Source organism: Neofelis nebulosa, chromosome 3 (assembly GCF_028018385.1).
Source record: "Neofelis nebulosa isolate mNeoNeb1 chromosome 3, mNeoNeb1.pri, whole genome shotgun sequence".
Taxonomy (NCBI): Eukaryota; Metazoa; Chordata; class Mammalia; order Carnivora; family Felidae; genus Neofelis; species Neofelis nebulosa.
Window position 1 is genome coordinate 201,794,423 of NC_080784.1, and position 22,306 is coordinate 201,816,728.

General features: G+C 49.3%; 1 protein-coding gene across 6 annotated transcripts in view; it reads left to right on the forward strand.

Annotated features, from left to right (window-relative positions):
- The window catches only part of STK32B (serine/threonine kinase 32B), a 391,097-nt gene that overhangs the window by 309,332 nt on the left and 59,459 nt on the right, over positions 1-22,306 (forward strand). For all 6 annotated transcript variants that reach the window (XM_058723112.1, XM_058723111.1, XM_058723113.1 and 3 more), the window contains 2 exons: positions 2,929-2,966; positions 21,020-21,109. In XM_058723112.1, the coding sequence (XP_058579095.1) occupies positions 2,929-2,966; positions 21,020-21,109 (128 nt within the window). The remainder of the gene's footprint in view (positions 1-2,928; positions 2,967-21,019; positions 21,110-22,306) is intronic.

Consider the following 22,306-nt stretch of genomic DNA (forward strand, 5'->3'; position numbering starts at 1 on the left):
ATCATAGCATGAACACTTTCCGACCACAATGCTATGAAACTTGAAATCAACCACAGCAAAAAGTCTGGAAAAACTCCAAAAGCATGGAGGTTAAAGAACACCCTACTAAAGAATGAATGGGTCAACCAGACAATTAGAGAAGAAATTAAAAAATATATGGAAACAAAGGAAAATGAAAATACAACAATCCAAACACTTTGGGATGCAGCGAAGGCAGTCCTGAGAGGAAAATACATTGCAATCCAGGCCTATCTCAAGAAACAAGAAAAATCCCAAATACAAAATCTAACAGCACACCTAAAGGAACTAGAAGCAGAACAGCAAAGAAACCCCAAACCCAGAAGAAGAAGAGAAAGAATAAAGATCAGAGCAGAAATAAACAATATAGAATCTAAAAAAAAACTGTAGAGCAGATCAATGAAACCAAGAGTTGGTTTTTTGACAAAATAAACAAAATTGATAAACCTCCAGCCAGGCTTCTCAAAAAGAAAAGGGAGATGACCCAAATAGATAAAATCATGAATGAAAATGGAATGATTACAACCAATCCCTCAGAAATACAAGCAATTATCAGGGAATACTATGAAAAATTATATGCCAACAAACTGGACAACCTAGAAGAAATGGACAAATTCCTAGGCACCCACACACTTCCATAGCTCAAACAGGAAGAAATAGAAAACTTGAACGGACCCTTAACCAGCAAAGAAATTGAATCAGTCATCAAAAATCTCCCAACAAATAAGAGTCCAGGACCAGATGGCTTCTCTGGGGAATTCTACCAGACGTTTAAAGCAGAGATAATACCTATCCTTCTCAAGCTGTTCCAGAAATTAGAAAGGGAAGGAAAACTTCCAGACTCATTCTATGAAGCCAGCATTACTTGGATTCCTAAACCAGACAGAGACCCAGCAAAAAAAGAGAACTATAGGCCAATATCCCTGATGAATATGGATGCAAAAATTCTCAATAAGATACGAGCAAATCGAATTCAACAGCATGTAAAAAGAATTATTCACCATGATCAAGTGGGATTCATTCCTGGGCTGCAGGGCTGGTTCAACATTCGCAAATAGTTCCCCTTTTCTTGAGAGCCCTACTGGGAGGCGCCGTGTGTGGGTACCAAGTGTTTGTTGGTTTGAAACACAAACCCTTGACCCTGGGTCTTCTGCCCTTTGTTTTAATTTCATAAGTTTTCAAGCTTATCCTTCCCATGGGGACTCAATGAATCATCTCTGTCCACTGTGGATGTTTTGTGAACTTGGCAGTGGTGGGGGCAGGGCTGTAAATTCCATTTTCAGAATGCTCATCAATATTCAAGGCTCGAAAAGTCACAGTGGAACTAAAAGTTTAAATATATAGGTTGAGTGTTTCTTTCATCCCCAAAGCCATAGACACTGCACTGCATGATTACAAATAACCAGCGTCTGTTTTCAGGTACAGTTACTAGTTGATAAACTCAGGAGCAAATGTTTTCTATTTTGAAGCAAGTTGTAATTAGTCTCAGAGGATTGGACATTTATTATAAATGAATGAGTGGGGTTTGCATTTCTAAAGGCTGTGGTTTTAATACCGAGCTTCGGGGAGTGTATGCATGTTCATGATAAGTACATCGGGGCTGAAGATGTCAATTGAGTTTCTCAAAGGCTTTTGTTGTTGTTGTTGTTGTTAACATTTATTCTTCCATTCCCCCCTCATCCGTGTTTCCTGTGTGTTGACAAAGACTCCTTCTCCTCAACCAAACTTCATGCAGGCTCTTCTGAGTTCTTCTGCAACTCGTCCTCTGCTTTCGGGCTTTGTTGTTCACCTTTGCATTGTCCAGTCTTAGGGAGGACCGTGATGTTGGTTTTGCCAGAAGCGTCCATCCTCCACATCTGCTCAGGTGCCTCATCCTCCAGGTGATGTCCAGTGCCCCAGCCTGCCTTTGGCAAGAGTCCTCTAGCGGGTGGCTTTACCCAGAATCCCCCTCCCTTGATGTTTCCAGTTAGTAACTTTGCATCCATGACCCCCGCCTGCTCCTTGGCTGTAAATTCCCACTTTGTCCGTGATGCGTTCGGAATTGAGGCCAGGTCTCCCCTGCTGCAGTTGTCGTGAGTATAGTCTGTTCTTGCACTCTGACTACTGTCCAGCTCTGATTTTTCTCTGACAGAGTCTACTGACGACAGGCATCGTGCTAGGCACGTGGTGCAGAGGTGAAGAAGGCAAGCTCGTGCCTTGAATAAGCATGACTTGGAGTAGGAAGCCCTCCGCTCTAATGGCGAGGTTCGGCAGAACTTTCCAGAAAGTCGCCCGCCCCCACCCTAAAAAAGACCAGCAAACTTTCTCCCCAGAGGATCAGATAATAATTGTTTTAGGCTTTCGGGGCCACATTAGTCTCTGTAGTACATCCTTTTGTTTTTGCTTTTTGTGCGTGTTTTGTTTTTATGACTCCTGAGAGATGTAAAAGCCCTTCTTAGCCTCGCAGGCTGCACAAAAACTGGCTGAGGGCTGGGTGTGGCTGATCTCTGACCTAAACAAGTTGACAGTCTTCCTGAACCTCCTTCCCGTGTCTGTAGAGCAGAGACCGTCACCCCCAGGGGGGTTACATAGCAAGGTGGGAGGGCCACAGTCCATCAGGAGGGGGGAGCGTCTATGCAGGTGCTCAATGAGCAGATACTCCCAGGAGTCTCAAAACCAGAAATTGTCAAGAACATTCAGGAAGAAGGTATTCCCACAGTCAACTTGCAGTTCCAGGAAACGAGAAGGAAGCAAGAGCACAGGTGCTCTATCATCGTAGTAATTACTCCCCTGCCCCCTGAGATGTCGTGCCAAGGGAGAGACAGGCACGCTGGGTGTTGTCAGGCGTTCGTCCCCAAGTGTCATGTTTGTTATGTGCTCATCAATAGACTCCAGGAATCACATTTTCAGCCTCTTTGTTTTCTCTTACAGAGACATCAAGCCAGACAACATACTGCTGGATGAACGCGGTAAGCCTGTTACGTGTGTTTCATAGGGACACTTGCAGCGGGGAGTTTGAGGCTCTGGGAAACCGCGGTCCTGGGGCGTTGGACTTGAGGGTTGGCTAGAAAGCCTTTTTTTGGGTTAATTCTGGTGGGTGAACATCTGTGTGATTTCCGGCCCGTGTCCTGAGCAGTGAGCCGAGCCCAACGTATTGGAAGGTTTCATGGCCGACCGCATAGCTGTTCTTGTCCTGATGTGAGGAGGACGGGGCAGAGGTGGGAATGAGATGTAGGGCTGGAGAGCTCCCCCACCTGTGGACCTGCGGCTTCAGGAAACGTGCTTACCTCTCCGAGCCTCAAGCTCGTCTTCTGTAAAACATAAAATGGTGTCCGCCTTCCAGATTCTCACGGAGATCAAAGGGCATCATGTGTGCCTCGCAAGCCAGAAATCTGTAATCCACCACGCTTTCCCTTATCCTGGCTTCTCGAGCTTTCATGTGCATGTAGACCCTGATTCAGTAAGTCTCAGGTGGGGCCCGGATTCTGCATTTTAAGAGCTCCCGGGTGAAGCCAACGCTGCTGGTCGGTGGACCCCATTTGGAGAAGGAGGGCTGTCTATGTCCAACTTTGGTCCCTGGGAGTCTCTGCGGAGACTTGGTAAGAATTAAAGGCCATTCCCTGTCTTGCTTCGGCAGGCCTGGGCCTCTGTGCTTTGGCTCACTCCCAGGGATGTGACGCCCATCAGAGTCGGGCCCGTAAGTCCAGGGCGTGGCCCAGCAATGCACAGTTCGGCCGATCTGACAGTCACCTGTAGCCTTGAACACTGACTTTGCTGACATGGCTTTGGGGGCTCAGCCCCCAAGGGCTTTGGGGAAGACGGGGTGGAGTCAGCAGCTGGGGAGCTTTCTGAGATGCTCCTGTGTCGTGCAGGAGTGAGACTGCTGCCTCTTCTACGCAGCTCCTCCCAGCCTCCCTCCCCGACCCCAGGAGTGGGAGGCTGTGGCTCCTTCTAGAAGCCTCTCTGGAAGCCTGTTTGTGTCACCGGTGAGGCTCAGGGAATCCTACCTCATTGTGTAAGCTCCTTGGTATCAGGAGGTGGAGAGCAGAGCAGGAGCGGTGGAACCTGGGCTCGAACCTCCTGCCAGAAGCTGAAACCGGCCTGGGTGCTTTGGGGCGGTGGGTTGAAATGCCTGTGCTCCAGACCGGAGGGTCAGTGATGACCTCAAGACACCAGGGGGCCTGGGCAGAGCTGAGGATACAGATCGCAGCTGCAGTTAGTGTATACCAGTCAGGATCCCCGGATGTGGAGCTCAGCTGACCCCCCGGCTCTCCGTGTGTCTTCGGCAAGTTACTCCACCTCTGTGAGCCCTGGCTTTCCCAGCGGTGAGGCAGAAGCAGGGCGGCGTGGCGGGCACGGTGACCGTGGAAGACAGACAGTGAGGGTCCGCCCCTGTCACGCCAGCAGGACCTGAAAGTTGCTCCCTCATCCGCTCCCTGCCCCTTCTCTGCTCAGGGCAGGGTGGGTGGGATCACAGAGGCAGGTGAACACGACTTAACCGGAAGAACTCAGCCATTTTATCTGTGAGGAAATGAGACCCAGGCCTGTGCGACTCCACAGTTCATACGTGATCGGGCCACTGGTTCCTGTAGCCACTGCGCGCAAAGACACAGGCGTGCAGCCTTCCCTGTGTCTCCTTGTTCCTGAGCTCTGGATCTCCATCCATCCCTCTCCTCCTTCCCTTTGGCGCTCATTCTCAGCTCTCCACTCGGCCCCTTTCCCCTCTCCTTCCAGACCAGACCTACCCCCCCCCAGATCTCTGAGCGCCCCATTCTTCACCCCTCCCACATGGTTTCACGTGTCCTGACCCTGCCTCTGGCTTTGCAGCATCCCACACACTCCCCAAGGGCCTGTGGACTGACCTTCTTGACCCTTCTCTAAGCTCCTGTTTGACAGGGCCGTCTCCTCTTGGTGTTGAGACCCAGCGCTGAAACACTACTTCATACTAAAGAGTGAATGACACCTTCCCCCACCTCCAACTTTTAACATTCCTTTTAACTGCCTTTTCAGGCAGTGCAGGAGGGAAGTCGAGGAGCGGGGAATTCTCTACAAAACACACAGGACTTCTCCCTCAGAGCCTGTGGTCATGGTCCCTCTTTTCCTGATTTACATTAGGAGCCACTCGTCAGCTTTTTTTCCCTCTTAGTTATTGTTGCCTTTAACTGTACTGAGGTGTGACTGGCAAAGAAGACTTGTATATGCTGAGGTTGCACAATGTGATTTTTTTAAAGGTGTACAACATGGTGCTTTAATGTAGGTATACATTTTGAAATGATTAGCCCAATCACGTTACTTAACATATCCATCACCTCATCTTTGTATTTTGTGTATGGTAACATTTAAGATTCACCTTCTTAGCTGAGTTCAAAAATACAATCGAGTGTTCCGAGCCACAGTCGCCAGGATGAACATTGGATCCCCTAACCTTGTGCTAATTGCATTACAAAAAAAAGTTTACAAAACGGATGCTCGTGTTGCTATTTAAAGAGTCTGACCGTGGATCTCATCGACTGTCTTCCCCGTTGGCTGTGTTTACAATGGAATATAAACATAATGAAATACACGCATTCACAGTTTCTTAATAACGTTCAAGTTCTGCTGGTTACACAAAATCCGAGGCTCTCATACGAGCTTTTCTGCTCCCTCAGTGTCTCCTATGCTTTCTGATCCTTCAGACTGGGTTTAATCCTTCCAGACAGGCACTGGCATTCTGTCCTGAGACTTGGGGTCTCTTGGCCAGCAGCAGAGGCCGAGACAGATCATACCTGGAGCAAAATGAAGTTCAAGGCAGGTAGAACGTCTTAGGGGAGTGCGGGGAGGAGTGTCGGGCGTGCGTTAGGCCTGAGGACAAACAGCTCAAGGAAATGGGGTCTTAAAGTTGCAAAGGGGACGGGGAGGGGGAGGGTTACGTCCTTTTCTATTGGGAAAATAATGCTGCGCAATCAATAACCGCATGACTTTAATGCACAAATAGGAAGCATCTAGTAAGCTCCCAGGTCTGCGGGGGTTAAGCTCTTACAGGCAGGGCTCCATCCTAAGACTGAGGTCAGGTGGGGTCAGCCAGGCTGGTGACGTTGGCCGTGCTCACGCCTGAGGGTTGCCTGCTTCCGGCTGGCACATCCGGCCTTGACCTGGCAACTCAGCCCTGCCCCTCCCGGCTCTCCCTCCAGCAGCCCAGCCCCGCGTGGCCTCTCAAGGCTGCAGTAGAAACAGGGGCACGGAAGGCCCGGCCCCTCGAGCTCACCCCTGTGTCACATTTGCTCCCGTCCCGGTGGGCAAAGCGCGTCATGGGCCGACCTAGAGGAGGGGTGGGGGCACCGCACGGCGCATGGCTACATGGGTGAGACAGCAGGGGAAGAGCTGTGTGAACCGATGCCACCCTCTGGAGGGAGCAGGTGGAAACGGGAAAGCTGCCGGCACAGGTGGGCCAGTGAGTCTTGCCACCTGAGTCTTTCCCGGCTTCGCCAAAGACGAGCAAAGAGTCAAGCGTCAGAAAACCCTGCCTTTCTGCCTGGGTGGCCCTGAGGGCCCTGGTTCGGCATTCGCTGCTGTTGACTGAGTTCTGGAAAGCGACACCTTCACTTTTGCGCACCTGCCACAGGCTGCCCGTCGAGCCAGGTGATCCAGAGGATGTAGGCCGAGCCCCACCCACGGAAGTGATTCCTCTTGCAGGAGACGGTGGTGCGTGGGGGGATTTTCAAGGTACCTGGTGGTTCTGAGGTCAGTGCTGGGCCAGGGCAGGGGCCGGGCCGTGCGAAAGCGGAGGGACTGGGCTGCGGGCTTCCTGGGTCCTGCTGTGTGATGGGGGTTTCACAGGGCACTTGGGGGCGAGTGGGGACGCTCCGCTGCCGGAGGCCATGAGACCCCACACAGTTCACGCTTTCACAACTGGCGGTGGAGGGTGGAGCTTGCGTGGGCAGGAGACACCTGCCCTCAATCTTGGGCATCAGGTGACAGCAGCCACGGCAGCCGAGTTTGCTTTCCTCTCCTTGTATTAACCGTGCCTTTTCTTCCTGACTTCTGATGCCCGACTTCTTCACACTCAGGGCCACTATCACCTGCCCCAGTCACCCCAGGGCCAGGCCCCAGACGAGCAGAGACGGTCCCTGCACCCCAGAGCTGCTGAAATCATACAGGCCGACCAGTCCCAGAGCTGCTGAAATCATACAGGCCGACCAGTCCCAGAGCTGCTGAAATCATACAGGCCGACCAGTCCTAACCCTGCCTGCCCTGCCTCACTCACTCCTTCCCACAGAAACCACCAGAAAGCCCCCTGCCCATGTTTTCGCCCTTCTCCCTCAGCCTCGCGGCCGACCCTGATCTCCTCCACGCGGCCCCCATGACGCGGTGGACCCCCTTCTCTTGGGTACGTCCAAGAACAAACTATCCTTTCAGTGGCAGTTGTCTCCTGGTCTGTTGGCCTTACTGTACCTCAGATGTCCCATTAATTGATGTATTTTAGAGCAGTCCTGAACTGAACTCGTCTCAAAGAATTCACCCTCCATTGTTGACATATTTATTGATGATTGTGAGGGGCAGTCCCCGAAACGGTAGCAGGCAGGAGCACAGACTCTCCCTCTCCCTTGTCAAAACGCTTTCCAGGCTTCCTCCGTCGCCCCTGGAGGCAGAGACCCCAGGGCAGCAACAAGGTGGGCGCACGTTGTTTCCGAAGCCTCGGATCTGGAGACAGGAAAGCGGAGAAGGAAGTGTGGGGGGCCGGGGGTCTTTCCAAGTCGGAGGGGCCACAGCGTGTCATTATGTAGACAGGGTCCCGAGCGTTTCAGGACGGAGTGCGGGAGTGGGGTTGAGATCTGCTCTGGGGGTCCTTGGGAGGTGGTAGGTAATGCGGTTCTTTTCAGAAGGGCCGCAGGGAAGGGTCGGTCCTCGTGCAGCACGATGCCAGGGGAGAGTCGTTTAGCCTCAGCGCGGGAGTCTCTGAAAGCCCCCAGTACACAGCCCTCGTCTCAGTTTCCTACGGCTGCTGCAACAAAGTCCCACAGATGGAGAGGCTCCAACAGCAGAAATGTATTTTCTCCTACTGTTGGAGGCTGGAAGTCCAAGGTCAAGGTGGGGATGGGGCTGTGTCCCCTCTGAGGCACCAGGGACGGTCCGTTCCTGTTCTCTCCGTGAGCTTCTGCCGGTCCCCGGGCTGGGGCAGCGTAATTCCAAACTCCACGTGGCATTCTCCCCAGGTGCATGTCTGTGTGCAAGAACACCAGGCTTACTGGATCAGGGGCCCACCCCACCCGCTTCCGTGTGACCTCATCTTAACCGGTTACATCTGCCATGGCCCTACCCAAATGGAGTCACCTCCTGAACTAACGGGAGTTAGGACTTCAACATACGAATTTGGAGGGCGGGGGAACATCTCAGCCCCATCGTCTCCATATGGGATTTTAACAAATGAAAAATAAAGCAAGGAGGTGGCAGATAGGGGCCAAGATATCACCTCTTTGCTGACAAAAGCTTGACTTTGTGTGAGTCAAAAGGGCTTCCTTCTCCAAGACCCCAGCGAGGGGAAGATTCACCTCCCAGATCCCCACCCACGTGGGGTAAGAGACTGTTCATATAAGACCAGCAGAGGGGCCCGCATCTGCCCGGGCAGAGCTAAACTGAGTAAACCTAGTTTGCTCATCCCAAAATGACCGTTCACATAACGTCTCTTCCTCCCTTGGGGGACAGTGAGGAAGGGGTGGAGAAGGGCCAAGGGTCTACGGACGTGAGATCCTTCCTTGTGAAATCATGAGTTTCTAGGTCTCTGGGGACACGGAGTCCAAATTCCTGCTCTGCCTGGTGATCCCCCTAATTGCTCCTGGTTTCCAGAACAGTGTTGGACACCGGGCTGAGGCCCACGTGGCCTGGCCCCCGGCTTCAGGGTGCACATGTGTGTGGAGGGGAGGCTTTCGTCCTGGAGTGAGTCCAGGAGGGTGACCTGTGGGGATAGCGGCGACCTGGCCATCCCCTGACCTGGAGGGAAGGCAGCTCCATCACTGGCCAGCAGCACACCCCTTGTGCACACACCGGTCTGGGCGGCAGTGCCCTCGAGAGAAAGCGGCTTGGTGAAGAAGGGGGGTGGTGAGCCTCGGGGTCAAACCCGCCTGGGGCTTGGATTCTGGCTCTAAGACCTCGGACTGGACACTCAGTTCCTAGCTGCTCACACCAGTGATGAGGCCACCTTAACAAAAGTCCTGCCTCCGCGAAGACCCCTGTCTATCCAGCTCGTCCATCCTTTGGCTTTGCCCCAAACAGCTGACCTCTGCTTTCTTTCCACCTTCCAAACCTCTCCTGAGTGCAGCTCGCTGGCAGAACACAAATCTCATCCAGAACCCAAGGTGTAAGAGAGTCAGGAAATGTGGATCTCCCCTCTCTCTGGCCCTTGGGATGCAGGAAGTAGCAAAGGACGGAGTGGAACGTGGTGAGCGTAGCACAATGTATGCGCTTGGTGAACCGCTAGTTGTACACCTGAAACGAATGGAACATTGTGTGTTAGCCATGGGGAGGAAGGGAAGTAGGGAGGGAGGAAAAGAGAAGGGAAGGGAAGGGAAAAAGAAAAGCAAAGGGAAGAAAAGAGAGAGGGAGAGAGAGAAAGGAAAGAAGGAAGGAGAAGGGAGGGAGAGAAGAAAGAAAGGAAAAGAAAGAAAGAAAGAAAGAAAGAAAGAAAGAAAGAAAGAAAGAAAGAAAGAAAGAAAGAAAGAGAAAGAAAGAAAGAAAAGAAAGAAAGAGAAAGAAAGAAAGAGAAAGAAAGAAGAAAGAAAAGAGAGAAAGAAAAGAAAGAAAAGAGAAAGAGAAAAAGAGAAAGAAAAGAAAGAGAGAAAGAAAAGAAAGAAAGAAAGAGAAAGAAAGAAAAGAAAAGAGAAAGAAAGAAAGAAAGGAAAGAAAGAAAAAAAAGAAAGAAAGAGAAAGGAAAGAAAGAGAAAGAAAGGAAAGAGAGAAAGAAAGGAAAGAAAGAAAAAAGAAAGAGAAAGAAAGGAAGGAAGGAAGGAAAGAAGGAAGGAAGGAAAAGAAAGGCTGCTAAATGTCAGGAGATCATCGCCAGCCTGGTCCTACAGAGTCGTACAGAGCAGATCACAGCTGGAAAAGCACTATGAAAACCTCCCTATGAATGGTGTTCATTGTAATTAATTTATGTGATTGCATGAAATTACATGCCCAGCCAGAGTGTGGAAGGAGAGTGTGTTGGCCAAGTAGCCTTGGCTACCCTGCAGGGACTCACCCAGAAACCTGGTGGCGGAGAGAAAAGAAGAAACAGAACCACGGAGAACCCCTCCCACAGAAGCCTTGGGCGAGGTGGATTCCCTGGGGCATCAGATGAACCAGGCTGCAAATGCCGGGGAAGGCTTTACGAAGTCCCAGTCTATCCTGGGGGAAGTCCCTGAACTGGTCGGGGCGTGAGAGGGCCCCACATCTCCGCCACGGGCTCAGGAAATCCCAGAAGGCTGTTGGCTGCGCACAGCAGGGCCTGGAGCACACAGAAGGTTCTATGGCCCTGAATCCCCGCCCCATGACCAAGACACGGGAGGAGGTCAAATCAAAGAAGAAGAAAACCACACTTTCTTCTCATCAGGCAGACATGCTCTGAAACAGTCAGTCTTCCTGCTGCCGTCAGCCAGATGAAGCTGGATAAGCTCGTGCCCTGGGATTTGATTTGGTTTCTTTTTCTCCCTTTCTTTCTTCTGTTGTCCTGCAGTAAGTCCGCTATGATCTCCGTGAAGATAAGGAGGAGGGGAGAGCGTGCGGGGTGTGTGATCCCAAGCGAAAGGTCAGGGCCAGCGTTATGTCACAGTGACATCTCAGAAGCACAGTTATGATTAGCGGGTGCACCGGAGCCTGCCCTGGGGAGGGGGCTGCAGCCCACGGCCGTGGCTTCATCCGGCGGCTTCTGTTCCACAGCCCCAGTCTGGCCTCTGCTCAGGCATGATGTAGACCTTGCAAACCAGCGAAGGAAGAGACATGTTCACAAGAGACTTTGCTCCAAATCCAAGTCTCATGAAAGGGAAACGGGGGGAGGTGGGGGGGTAATGTGGAAGGTGGTCCCCTCTTGTGGACTGGACTGCCTTCCATTGTCACTCCAGGTCTAGCTCCCCCTGGTGGGCACTGCCTTAACACCCACTCCCGGGAAATTCACAGGGAGGCGTGACGTCCAGGAGACAATCTAGAGAGAAGTCACTGTGCTCCCAGACACAGCCTGCCATTCGGGGGTTGACTGTCCCCTCTGAGCAGCACCCCCAGGCGTGGGCTCATAGGTCCCAGTGAGATGAATGTGCTGCCCGGGTGCATTTGGTTAATACCCACGTGGGGTCACTTCATTATAGGGGCCGAGAGGGGAGAAGGGAAGCAAGGGGCATGGCGGAACAGAAGTAGAAGTTTGTGCAGTGTAGCTGCGGAGGGTGTAAATGAAAATGCAGGGCATTTCACGAAGACTTTGGGTGGCTTTCCCCGGAACGGATCGGGAAGGTGCCAGAGCCGGCTTGCGAGCGATAGTCATGGCACTGGTAACGCTCAGGTGACTCTGGGTGGTGACAAGGCAATTATGGCCCCAGTGAGGGACTGTGGGTGGGACGTCAGCACCGCTGACCATCCCCACCCCTAAGTTCACGACACAGATAACCGACATTGGGGTTTCAAGCCCCTCCCCGAGACATGCAGGCAGGGTGCGGGCCATAAACAGTTGCTGAATGAATAAAGAAATGAGTGAGACTTGAAAGTGGCTTGAAAGTCACATGGCTGTTGTGTATTTTTATACTCAGAAAATAGCCCCGGTTACAACTCCTTATAGCACCAGCTCTGACATTAGCACTTGTGTTTACGGAAGTCACGGAGGGGGTGGCTGGTCCCACCAGCTGAGGTCAGGCTGAGAAAGTGACATTACTACAGTCATAGCAGCCAAAAGTTGACAGGGAATGTCATCTCCTGTAAATATCACTCTAGGCAGTAAGGGGGGGGAAAGGGAACAGGATTTACTTACCGTATCTCTTTCATTCAGTCTCTCATTTGGTCAGTCAGTCAGTCAGCAAACACTTGATGGGTTCCTTTCCCAGGACAGCCCTTTGCTAAGGTACTGGGGGCGGAGATGAACAAGGCAGGATTCCTGGCCTCAAGGGGTCAGACAAAGTGACAGATACAGTGTGGTGGATGCTAGGATGGACGTGACATTGGAGGGCCGTGGAGGACCGGGGGGAGAGGCCTGAACCCGTCTGCTATGGACGGAATGCTGTGCCCCCCACCCCCTGCTTAGAATTCATATGTTGAAGCCTTAACCCCAATGTGATGATACTCAGAGCTGGGGCCTTTGGAAGGTAACTGGATCTGGATGAGGTCATGAGGTTGGAGCCACCACCATGGGATCGGTGCCCTTATAAAGGGAGGAAGAGGACAGAGCTGTGCCTCTCCACCATGTGAGGTTACAGCAGGAAAGCAGCCATACAAACCAGGAAGAGGGCCGTCACCCTCGCCTCAGATTTCCAGCCTCCAGGACTGTGGGAAATAAATGTTTGATGTTTCAGCCCACCCCCCACCCCCACCAGCCTATGATATTCTCATAGCAACCTGAGCAGACAAGACACAGTCAGAGATGCCACCCCCTGTGGTAGTGAGCTTCCTGCTGGTGGAAGGATACAAGCAGAGGGTAGATGCAAAGTCTCGGGGCAGGTTTTGAAGGATGAATGGAGGTCTGCCAGGCAGAGGAGAGGGCCGAGCATTCCAATGGTGTCAAATGTGTGAGCTCCCTTGCATTCAGAGAAAGGAGGGAACGTTGGCTGCAGCATGGCTGCCGGTTGTTGCTGCCACCATTAAAACTTTGCTAATGGGCCTCACACAACATCTTGAGCTCCTTCTCTTGCTGAGTTTTGAATGTTTTCGATTTATGGAAAGCAAATAGCCTGAAACTCAGTTCATATTTGCCAAGTTTCTCGTAAATTTCCATTCTCCTGGGAAGGAACCCATAGGAGACCTCATATGGCACTAATTTTCACTTTCCCACATCTTTACTCGTTTGTTAAAGGAAGCCCAGTAGGGAGTTACAGCTCATCAATTAGCACTGTTGGGGGTGGGGGGGAGGGACCAGAAAGTGGAATTTGCTGTCTGTCGCACCTGCTGTGCGTGAGTCCCAGGTGAACCCCAGCAGGCCTGCCCAGAGCCCTGGCCCGCCCTGCCCCTGCAGAGGGCTGTCTGGTGCAGCTCTGCAGGGGGCAGCGTGGGGCAGAGGGAAACGCTCACCGACCAGGATGAGGCCTGAGACCAAGTCCAGCTTCCTCCCAGATCAGCTGTGTGACCTTGCACAGCACACTGGCCTCTGGGACTTAAGGTTACTCTCCTGTTAAAAAATGTAGTCAGACCTTCCTGACAAGCGTACTTCAAGGCTTACCGTGAGGTTTGGCACCAAGTCTGTTCCAGTCACGCGACCCTAAAAACCAGTGGCTCAAACTAGACAGGCTGCATTTTTCTCTTCCCCACTTTGGTGCTTGGCCCCATGTCCATTCACAGCAAAGCGATGTTCAAAAGTGAGTTGGATATGTGGCTCCTTCTCAAAACTCCCTCACTTGGAGTAAAAGCCACTGTCGTCTCCCTGGCCCTGGAGTCTTGCACAGTCTGCCCCACCCTGCCCTGTCTGAGCTCCTGTCCCCCTTTCTCTCTCTGGCGTCCTCGCTGGCCCCTCGGAGGGGTCTGTACGTGTCTCAGCTTCTGCCAACTACGGTCTTCCCCTGATGGTCCAATGGCTTGCTTCCCCCTCAACCCCTGTCTTCTGGCCTTGTTCAAATGTCACGTTCTCAGTCCCTAACTGCTCTGTTTAGTGCTTACAGCTACCCCATGATGTACTTACTAATATTAGTTCCACTCACCAGATGAGGGACTGGAAGCTTCCAGAGTGAAATAACTTGCCCGAATCTCATAAGTGGCTGTGTCAACCATGATGCCCAGCCAGTCATGTATGGCAAAGAGGAACTCAAATAGTCCCAAGCAATGAAGGGTGTTTTTTAGCTTATACAGCTGAAATCCAGTGGAATGCGGCTTCAGGCAGGGTTTGATCAGGCTCTGGCACCATTTCTCATCTATGCTTGCAGCTCCACCTTCTCCATGGGTAGGCTTCATCTTCAGACTACCTTTCTCTATGGTAGCAAATAGCTTTTAACAGTTCTGGGGGTCCTATCCCCACCTTACACTGGCCAAAGACAGAATATTACTTTAGGTACCTCCTGAAAAAAAAAAAAAAGAACTGAAAAGTTTTCATTTCTTGAACTCCCTGGAAAATTATCTCCCCAGTTTTTAGGTCATATGCATAATCCTGAGTCAAATGCTAAAGTGGAGGGTAAGGTCAACTTGACCCAAAGCCAGATGTACCGGGACCAATAATTGCTAAGACAGGAGGTAGGAGTGACCACAAACAGCATATGCCTACCAAAGGAGCCCAACCACTGGTTCTTAGGCAACCCAACTCCCAAGGCTGTGTTCTTAACCACTCTGCTCCAAGCCTCTTAACAAGGGAAAGAATGCCATCATTGTGTGCAGATAATGTGCTTCTATGCCTACAAACACCAAGACTCCAAGAGCTATCATTAAGAGACAAATGAACTGCTTTCCAAAGACTATAAAATAAAAGTAAACAAAATGGAAGTTCTTTTTTCTCTCTGTTAGAAGTCCATGATGTTCAGAGGGGCGGAGCCTCCTTCTATCTTGTTCCTCATCTGTGTGGCAAAGGATGTTCTCCCAAACCCACATAATAGGCAAATGGAAGGAAGGTGGGAGGAAGGAGGAAATGAGAATTCTTTCAAAGGAGATATCCTGGAAGTTCAAATATCATTCTGCTCGCCACCCTTTGGCCAGAAGCTGGTCCTGTAACCACAGCCAGCTGCAGGGGGGCTGGAAGTCAAGCCTTTAGCGGGGTAGCCCTGAACCCAGCTACCAATCCTAGTGCTGTCTGAGAAGGGAAGATGGGATTTTGAGAGATAACCAAAGCTTTTGTGATGGAAGATTAACAGAGAAGCCAGTTGGAGATGAGGAAGCAAAACCCAGTAGCTTTTCATTCTACCGAAAACAGCCAGGGAGAAAAAGAAATGGAAAATATCCTTGTTCAAAAAAGTGACCAAGACTACGTAATATCTGTCTACAAGCAAATGTACCCAGGAATTTACAGAGCGTAAATGAAGAGAACACTCAACATATTTTGAAGGAATCAAGCAAGATCTGGATGAAAAGCCGGGCATGACCCTGGGTGGAAAAACGACGTGTCCACACTCCTCAAATGAATGTATACGTTAATGGAATTCCCGTCACACTTCATGGAGGGATTTCCTAAAACCGGGCACAACTCGTCTCAGAAGAGTAAATGCCTGAGAGTCACTACAAAAACACTGGAAGGAAACATGAGTGCAGGTGAGGCACTCCTATCGAATACTGTAACAGCCTACACATCTACTGTAATTAAACTGATCGAGTCCTGGCCCAGCGGTAAACAGTAGGTCAGTGGAACACGAGAGAGAATCCATAAGCCTATCTTTGTATATGTAGAACTTGATAGAAAATGAGGGTCACATTACAAGTTATTGGGAAAAGTGAAATATTTCAACAAATATTGGTGAGACAACTGACCATCCATTTGTAAGAAATAAAATTAGACTGTTATAACAAATTATTCTATATGATTGGGAGATTTTTTTAATGTTTACTTATTTATTTATTTAGAGAGAGCGCAAGTAGAGAAGGGATAGAGAGAGAGACACACACAGAATCTGAAGCAGGCTCCAGGCTTCGAGCTGTCAGCACAGAGCCCGACGCGGGGCTCTAACTCACAGACCACGAGATCATGACCTGAGCTGAAGTCAGACGCTCAACCGACTGAGCCACCCAGGCACCCCTGGAAGATTTCAACACAAAAGATCTAGAAGTATTCTAAGAAAATATAGAAGTTGTACAAAATATTTGGGGGTGGAATAGGTTTCTGGAAAATTATAAGGACAATATACTCAAACTATAAAATTAACTTATTATTATTTAAATTTTTAAAACTTTCATGTGGCAAGAGGGACTGTCAGTAGAGTCTAAAGACAAACAACAAGCTAGGAGCAAATATTTGCAGTACACAGAGCACAGTGTAAATGTGTCTAAGGGACACAGCTCTTGCTGAAAATTGATTATTGGGGCCTGGATGGCTTAGCCGACTGAGCGTCCGACTCTCTGTCTCAGCTGGGGTCATGATCCCAGGATCATGCGATGGATGGAGTCCCACATCAGGCTCCGTGCTGAGCGTGGAGCCTGCTTAAGATTCTCTCTCCTGATCTCACAGCTCGTGAGTTCGAGCCCCACATCAGGCTCTGTGCTGACGGCTCGGAGCCCGGAGTCTGCTTCGGATTCTGTGTGGGTCTCTCTCTCTGCCCCTAACCCACTCTCATTCCGTCTCCGTCTCTCTCAAAAATAAACATTAAAAAAAATTGTTTTGAAAGACTCTCTCTCCCTCTGCCCCTCTCCCTGCCTCTCTCTCAAAATATTTTCCAAAAAAATTTTTAAAAAGAAAACCATTCAGAATTCTAGACATTTCCCAGGGAGTTGGTAACTGATCATGTGAGAAATGTTCAGTGTCAGAGCGCCCGGGCGGCTCAGTCAGTTAAGCATCCAACTTCAGATCGGGTCTTGATCTCACCATTCGGGAGTTCGAGCCCAGATCGGGCTCTCTGCTGTCAGTGCAGAGGCCTCTTCCGATCGTCTGCCTCCCTCTGCCTCTGCCCCTCCCCTGCTCATGCTCTCCATCTCTCAGAAATAAATAAAAACATTAAAGGGAAAAAAAACCTTAAAAAAATGCGCAGCCTCATCTGCAGTGAGATACTACTATTCCTTGCCATGTGATTTGCAACAAGTAAAATCATTGAGAACAGTGCTGGTAACAATGCACGGAAATACTCACTCCCATATCCTGTTTAGAGTACCATAAATGACAACTTTAGAACATAATATGCAAACCCTTTGATCCTGCAGTCCCACTTGTGGGGATTTATCTGGTCAAATGAAAGTATCTGTATGTATGTAACGCTATGCTCAAGACCGCTAGGGCCGGTACAGTCACAAGACAAACAAGTAAGCGACCCAAACTGCAAACCTATAGGGCGATTGGTGAATAAAATATGATACAACCACACTATGGGATGCTTTGCAGCTATAGGGCCACAATTTCTTATTTGAAACTCTTGGGGCCAGGTATGTTCTCGTATCTCGAAATTTTTCAGCTTAAAAATATATTTATGTTAAATAACATATACCTTAGTAATATGAAAAGAATATATGTCTAATAGATAAAAATACTTAAAAGCAACACATAGTATATATTATGTAACACCCCCATGGGGTTAAATGAATCACCAACGGGGGGTCAAATATATTTGGTAATCAAATATATTAACATTTTATAGCAAAACATGAATATTCACCGTAAGTGGAATAAATAGAACTATGAAGGGAAGTTTCAGGTCAAGTTTTATCACCGAGTAATCACCAAAATTATTGGATCTCTTTCCACTGGAGAACAAGGGTAAGGCCGTTGAGGACAGACCTATGTACATAGACCTTTGAAAGGAAAGATGTCATGATGCATGGCTAAATGCACAAGTAACTTCTGGAGCAGCCCATGGACTTTGATCTCATGACTGTAAGGACAAACCAATATGTGTGGAGACACGTATGCAGAAAAGGGAGAAAGGACAGAGAACCAGGTGACTCCGTGTGGTTACGAGCAGGGGTGGGGGAGCGGCTCAGATGCCCACTTACAGTCTTTGACTTACTCTAATCAGCTGGTGTCACTTTCATAATGCAAATACTAATATTTTTTAAAGAAAGGGAGAAGTGAAGGAAAACCAAATAAAAGCCATACTGGAGGGTTTCAGGGTCCTCTCCGTGTGGTGGCTCTGCATGGAAGCCTACAGGTGTGCGGGCAGAAATGACTGAGACCCTCCCGTGCCTCACTGTCAACAACGGGACTGTGGATTCGTTTGTTAGTATTAGAAATGGGCCTGGGAGGGGGCGCCTGGGTGGCGCAGTCGGTTAAGCGTCCGACTTCAGCCAGGTCACGATCTCGCGGTCCGTGAGTTCGAGCCCCGCGTCGGGCTCTGGGCTGACGGCTCGGAGCCTGGAGCCTGTTTCCGATTCTGTGTCTCCCTCTCTCTCTGCCCCTCCCCTGTTCATGCTGTGTCTCTCTCTGTCCAAAAATAAATAAAAAAAAAAAAAAAAAAAAAAAAAAACGTTGAAAAAAAAAAAAAGAAATGGGCCTGGGAGGGGCACCTGGGTGGCTCAGTTGGGTGAGCGTCTGACTCTGGCTCAGGTCATGATCTCGCGGTTCGTGAGTTCGAGCCCCGCGTCAGGTTCTACACTGACAGTTTGGAGCCTGGAGCCTGCTTCTGATTCTGTGTCTCCCTCTCTCTGCCCCTTCCCTGCTTCTGCTCTTTCTCTCTGTCTCTGTCTCTGTCTGTCTCTCTCTCTCTCTTTAAAAAATAAATAAAATGTTAAAAAAAAAAAAAAAAAAAGAAGAAGAAACGGGGCCTGGGCAGGTGCGGGGGACGGACTGGCCCTGGCTGCAGAAGGTGGGTTTGAACCACACCGAGGCGGGATAACACAGCTATGAGCAAACACATACGAGAAACCACCCAACGTGTGTGCCAGCCGCTGTAGCATTTTGCTTTTCTTTTTTTTTTTTTTTATTTTATTTATTTTTGGGACAGAGAGAGACAGAGCATGAACGGGGGAGGGGCAGAGAGAGAGGGAGACACAGAATCGGAAACAGGCTCCGGGCTCCGAGCCGTCAGCCCAGAGCCCGACGTGGGGCTCGAACTCACGGACCGTGAGATCGTGACCTGGCTGAAGTCGGACGCTTAACCGACTGCGCCACCCAGGCGCCCCTCATTTTGCTTTTCTTAATCCCTGCTTTTCTTAAACCCAGCCGCTCTCTGGGATGGGTATTTCGCTGCCACCCTCCCCACTTTACAGACGAGGAAAATGAGGCCCAGGGACACTAAGTGCCTTGCCCAAGATCAGACAACTAATCACAGCCCAGCTGAGACCCAAAGCAAGTCAGTGTGGCTCAGAGTCTGTGCCCACCGCTAGGCCGCGCTGCCTCCCTGCGGGTAGGACGTGGCACGGACGCCAAGTCCAGCCCCAGAGGCTGCGGCAGCTGCATGTTCTAAGGATGCCCCCTGGGTGGGCACATGCTGCGTCCGGCCTCAAGGGGTTCCCAGCAAGGGCCTGGCTAGATGACTTAAGCTTCACCCACAAGCGCCCGAAGGGAACTGGACATCCTCACGGAGTACCCGGCTGCCGCATCCCACCCAGGAGCTCTGGACACAGCGTCTGGCAGAAGCCTGCCCACACATCAGGGCTGGCAGCTAAGCCTGAGATTGGGGATTTGCACGTGAACCCACTGGTGCTCTCTCTGTCCACTGCGTCCAACGCTATCAGGCACGCGTCTCGAGTGAGCCTCATGGCACCTGCTCTGGCGGGTGTCTGTGCACCTCCTGGGGGTTCCCTCTAGGCCCTCCCAACAGTTTTCTGTACGCAAGCCACTTGGGTGTTTAAGTCCCGGCATCCCGAACACAGCTTTCAGGTGTGCAAATCCAACCATTTTCACATGATGTGATGACAAACAGAGAAATGTGATTGCGTTCATATCTGGTATTCAGGGGTCTCAGGGTTGGCTCTGGTATGTACCAAGTTCCCCGGGAGGCCAGTACCAACTGTCAGAATGCTACTCTCTCCCTCTCACCCCCTTCCTTCCCTGCTTCTCTTCACCCCCTTTACCCCACATCTCCTGTCTCCTTCCTTCTCGGTCCTTCTTACTTCCCTCTCAGGCTTCTTAAACATTTACATATGGGTGCGCCCAGCCTCTCTGTGTCCCGTCTGCTGCCATTACTTTAGGCTCGATGGAAGGTGGTCTCAAATCCCCAGCCGCCTCCCCACTGGATTCCTCAGGCCCCCACTGACCATAGCAAACAGCAGAACAAGAGTGTACTCTGGGCATGAAAACCTTCTCTCCACCCTCTCTCCTCACCATGGCCACTCAGCTTCCTGGGTGAGGGAGTCCAGACTGACCCCTTTCATTTATTTACCGTGAGCTTTTACTCTGCGGGTCAGTGCCTCCAAACTTTTAATCCATAAACTTTTGCATCATGTCCTCATTAGATTTGTTTACTTAAAAGTAATATGCATGTATCACCAAAAACTCACATTGTAAAACTGGCAGAGGGGCGCCTGGATGGCTCAGTTGGTTGAGCGTCCAACTCTAGCTTTTGGCTCAGGTTGTGATGATCCCAGGGTCGTGGGATCGAGCCCTGCATCAGACTCCACACTGAGCATGGAGCCTGGTTGAGATTCTCACTATCTCTCTCTCTCTCTCTCTCTCTCTCTCTCTCTCTAAACGAACAAGAAAAAAAAACTTGCATATCACTGAGATATTTTTTGTGTGTATGTGTATATATACCTACACATTCAAATGGTATTAACTGTCTCCATGTTATTAATTAAATTCTCAAAACTTATTCATTTTACAGCTGAAAATTTATACCTTTGAACAAACTCTCCCTATTCCTCCCAACCCCAGACCCTGGCAACCACTTTCTATTCTCTGCTTCTGTGAGCTTTTTTTTATGTAGATTCCACACAGATGTGATACATTCTGTATCTGTCTTTCTCAATCTGGCTTATTTCATTTAGCATGTGATATCCTCAGATCCATCCATGTTGTCAAAAAACACCAGGATGTCCTCCCTTCTCATGGCTGAATGGTACTCCATTGTTTATACACACCACATCTTCTTTATCCTTGCAGCCATTGGTGGACCTTACATTGTCCTAAATTTGTCTAAGTTTGTCTACTGTGAATAATGCTGCCCAAACTAGACATTTTCAAAGTATCAGATAAAAATACTATTCTGTGTAGAAGTTCTAATATGTTCTTGTACCCACCATACAGCCCACAGCTTTAAGTAGACAAGGAAATAGTCCAGCTGTCTGCAGCTCTTGCTAACTGGGGTTTCTGTTTCTCTATCTCCAGGACATGTTCACATCACAGACTTCAACATAGCGACGATCGTGAAAGGAGCAGAAAAGGCTTCCTCTATGGCTGGGACCAAGCCCTACATGGGTGAGTGTTCCAGGCCCCTTTGGGGTGTTGTAGGCCCAGTGCCTGAGGCATCAGCGTTCCTGTGCTTCACCCCCACCCCACCCCCACGCCTACCTGCCACCCCCACACCAGGCCCCATCTCCTCCCGGTAGGTGCCAGGTGCTCTCACACTTTTGTCTTTGCTGTCTTCCCTGCCAGAAAGACCTTCTCCTCCTGTGATTTCTAGAGGACTCCTACCCAGATAGAAAACCTTGCTTCAGGGAAAAAAAAAAAAAGGCAGACAAAACCATTTTTTTCTTTTTTATTAATGTCCAGTGGTGTTGCCAAAATATAACTTTGGTATTGGTCATGTGGGGTCTATATTCTTAGGTACACAGTGTTTTTCCAACATGTTTTTTCAGGTTGGTTTTTCTTTAAGACCTTTGATGGAAGTATCATTTTTAGTAAGCATGCTATCTCCTTACTTTGTTTTCTCCAGGGACACCTACTGTCTGAATGTGGGGCCTTTACAAATCTTCAATATTTTGTGATTTTCAAATATTTTGTATCTCTTCCTTTCTTTGTTTAAAACTTTCCTCATATTTCTCTTTCTCCTTCTTTTAAAGATTATCTGTTGTGTTTATTTGCTTTGTGTGCTTTCTAGAAAAATATTTATTACAGAAGTAATTTTCCCTTTATTTCTACTTTTTTCCTGAATTTTCTTGCCTGATTTCTGAGTTTTTTAAATTCCAATTTATGTTGTTCTTTCATGTCTTGCATAGTTTTCTTAATGTCTATATTAATTATTAATTCTTAGTGTCTATATTAGTTATTGATGACTGCGTAACAACGCAAGTCAAAACTTAGTGGCTTATATTATGTTCACGGATTGGAAGAATTACTACCATTCAAATGTCCATACCACCCAAAGCAATCCACAGATTCAGTGCAATCCCTATCAAAATACCAATAGCGTTTTTAATAGAACTAGAAGAAATAATTCTAAAATTTGCAGGGAACTACAAAAGGCCCCTGAATAGTCAAAGCATTCGTGAAAAAGAAGAAGAAAGCTGGAAATATCACAGTCCCAGATTTCAAGCTATACTGCAAACTGCAATAATCAAAACAGTATGGTACTGGCACAAAAACAGACACAGAGATCAATGGGATGGAATAGAGAGCCCAGAACTAAACTCACACATACACGGTTAATTAATCTATGACAAAGGAGGCAAGAAT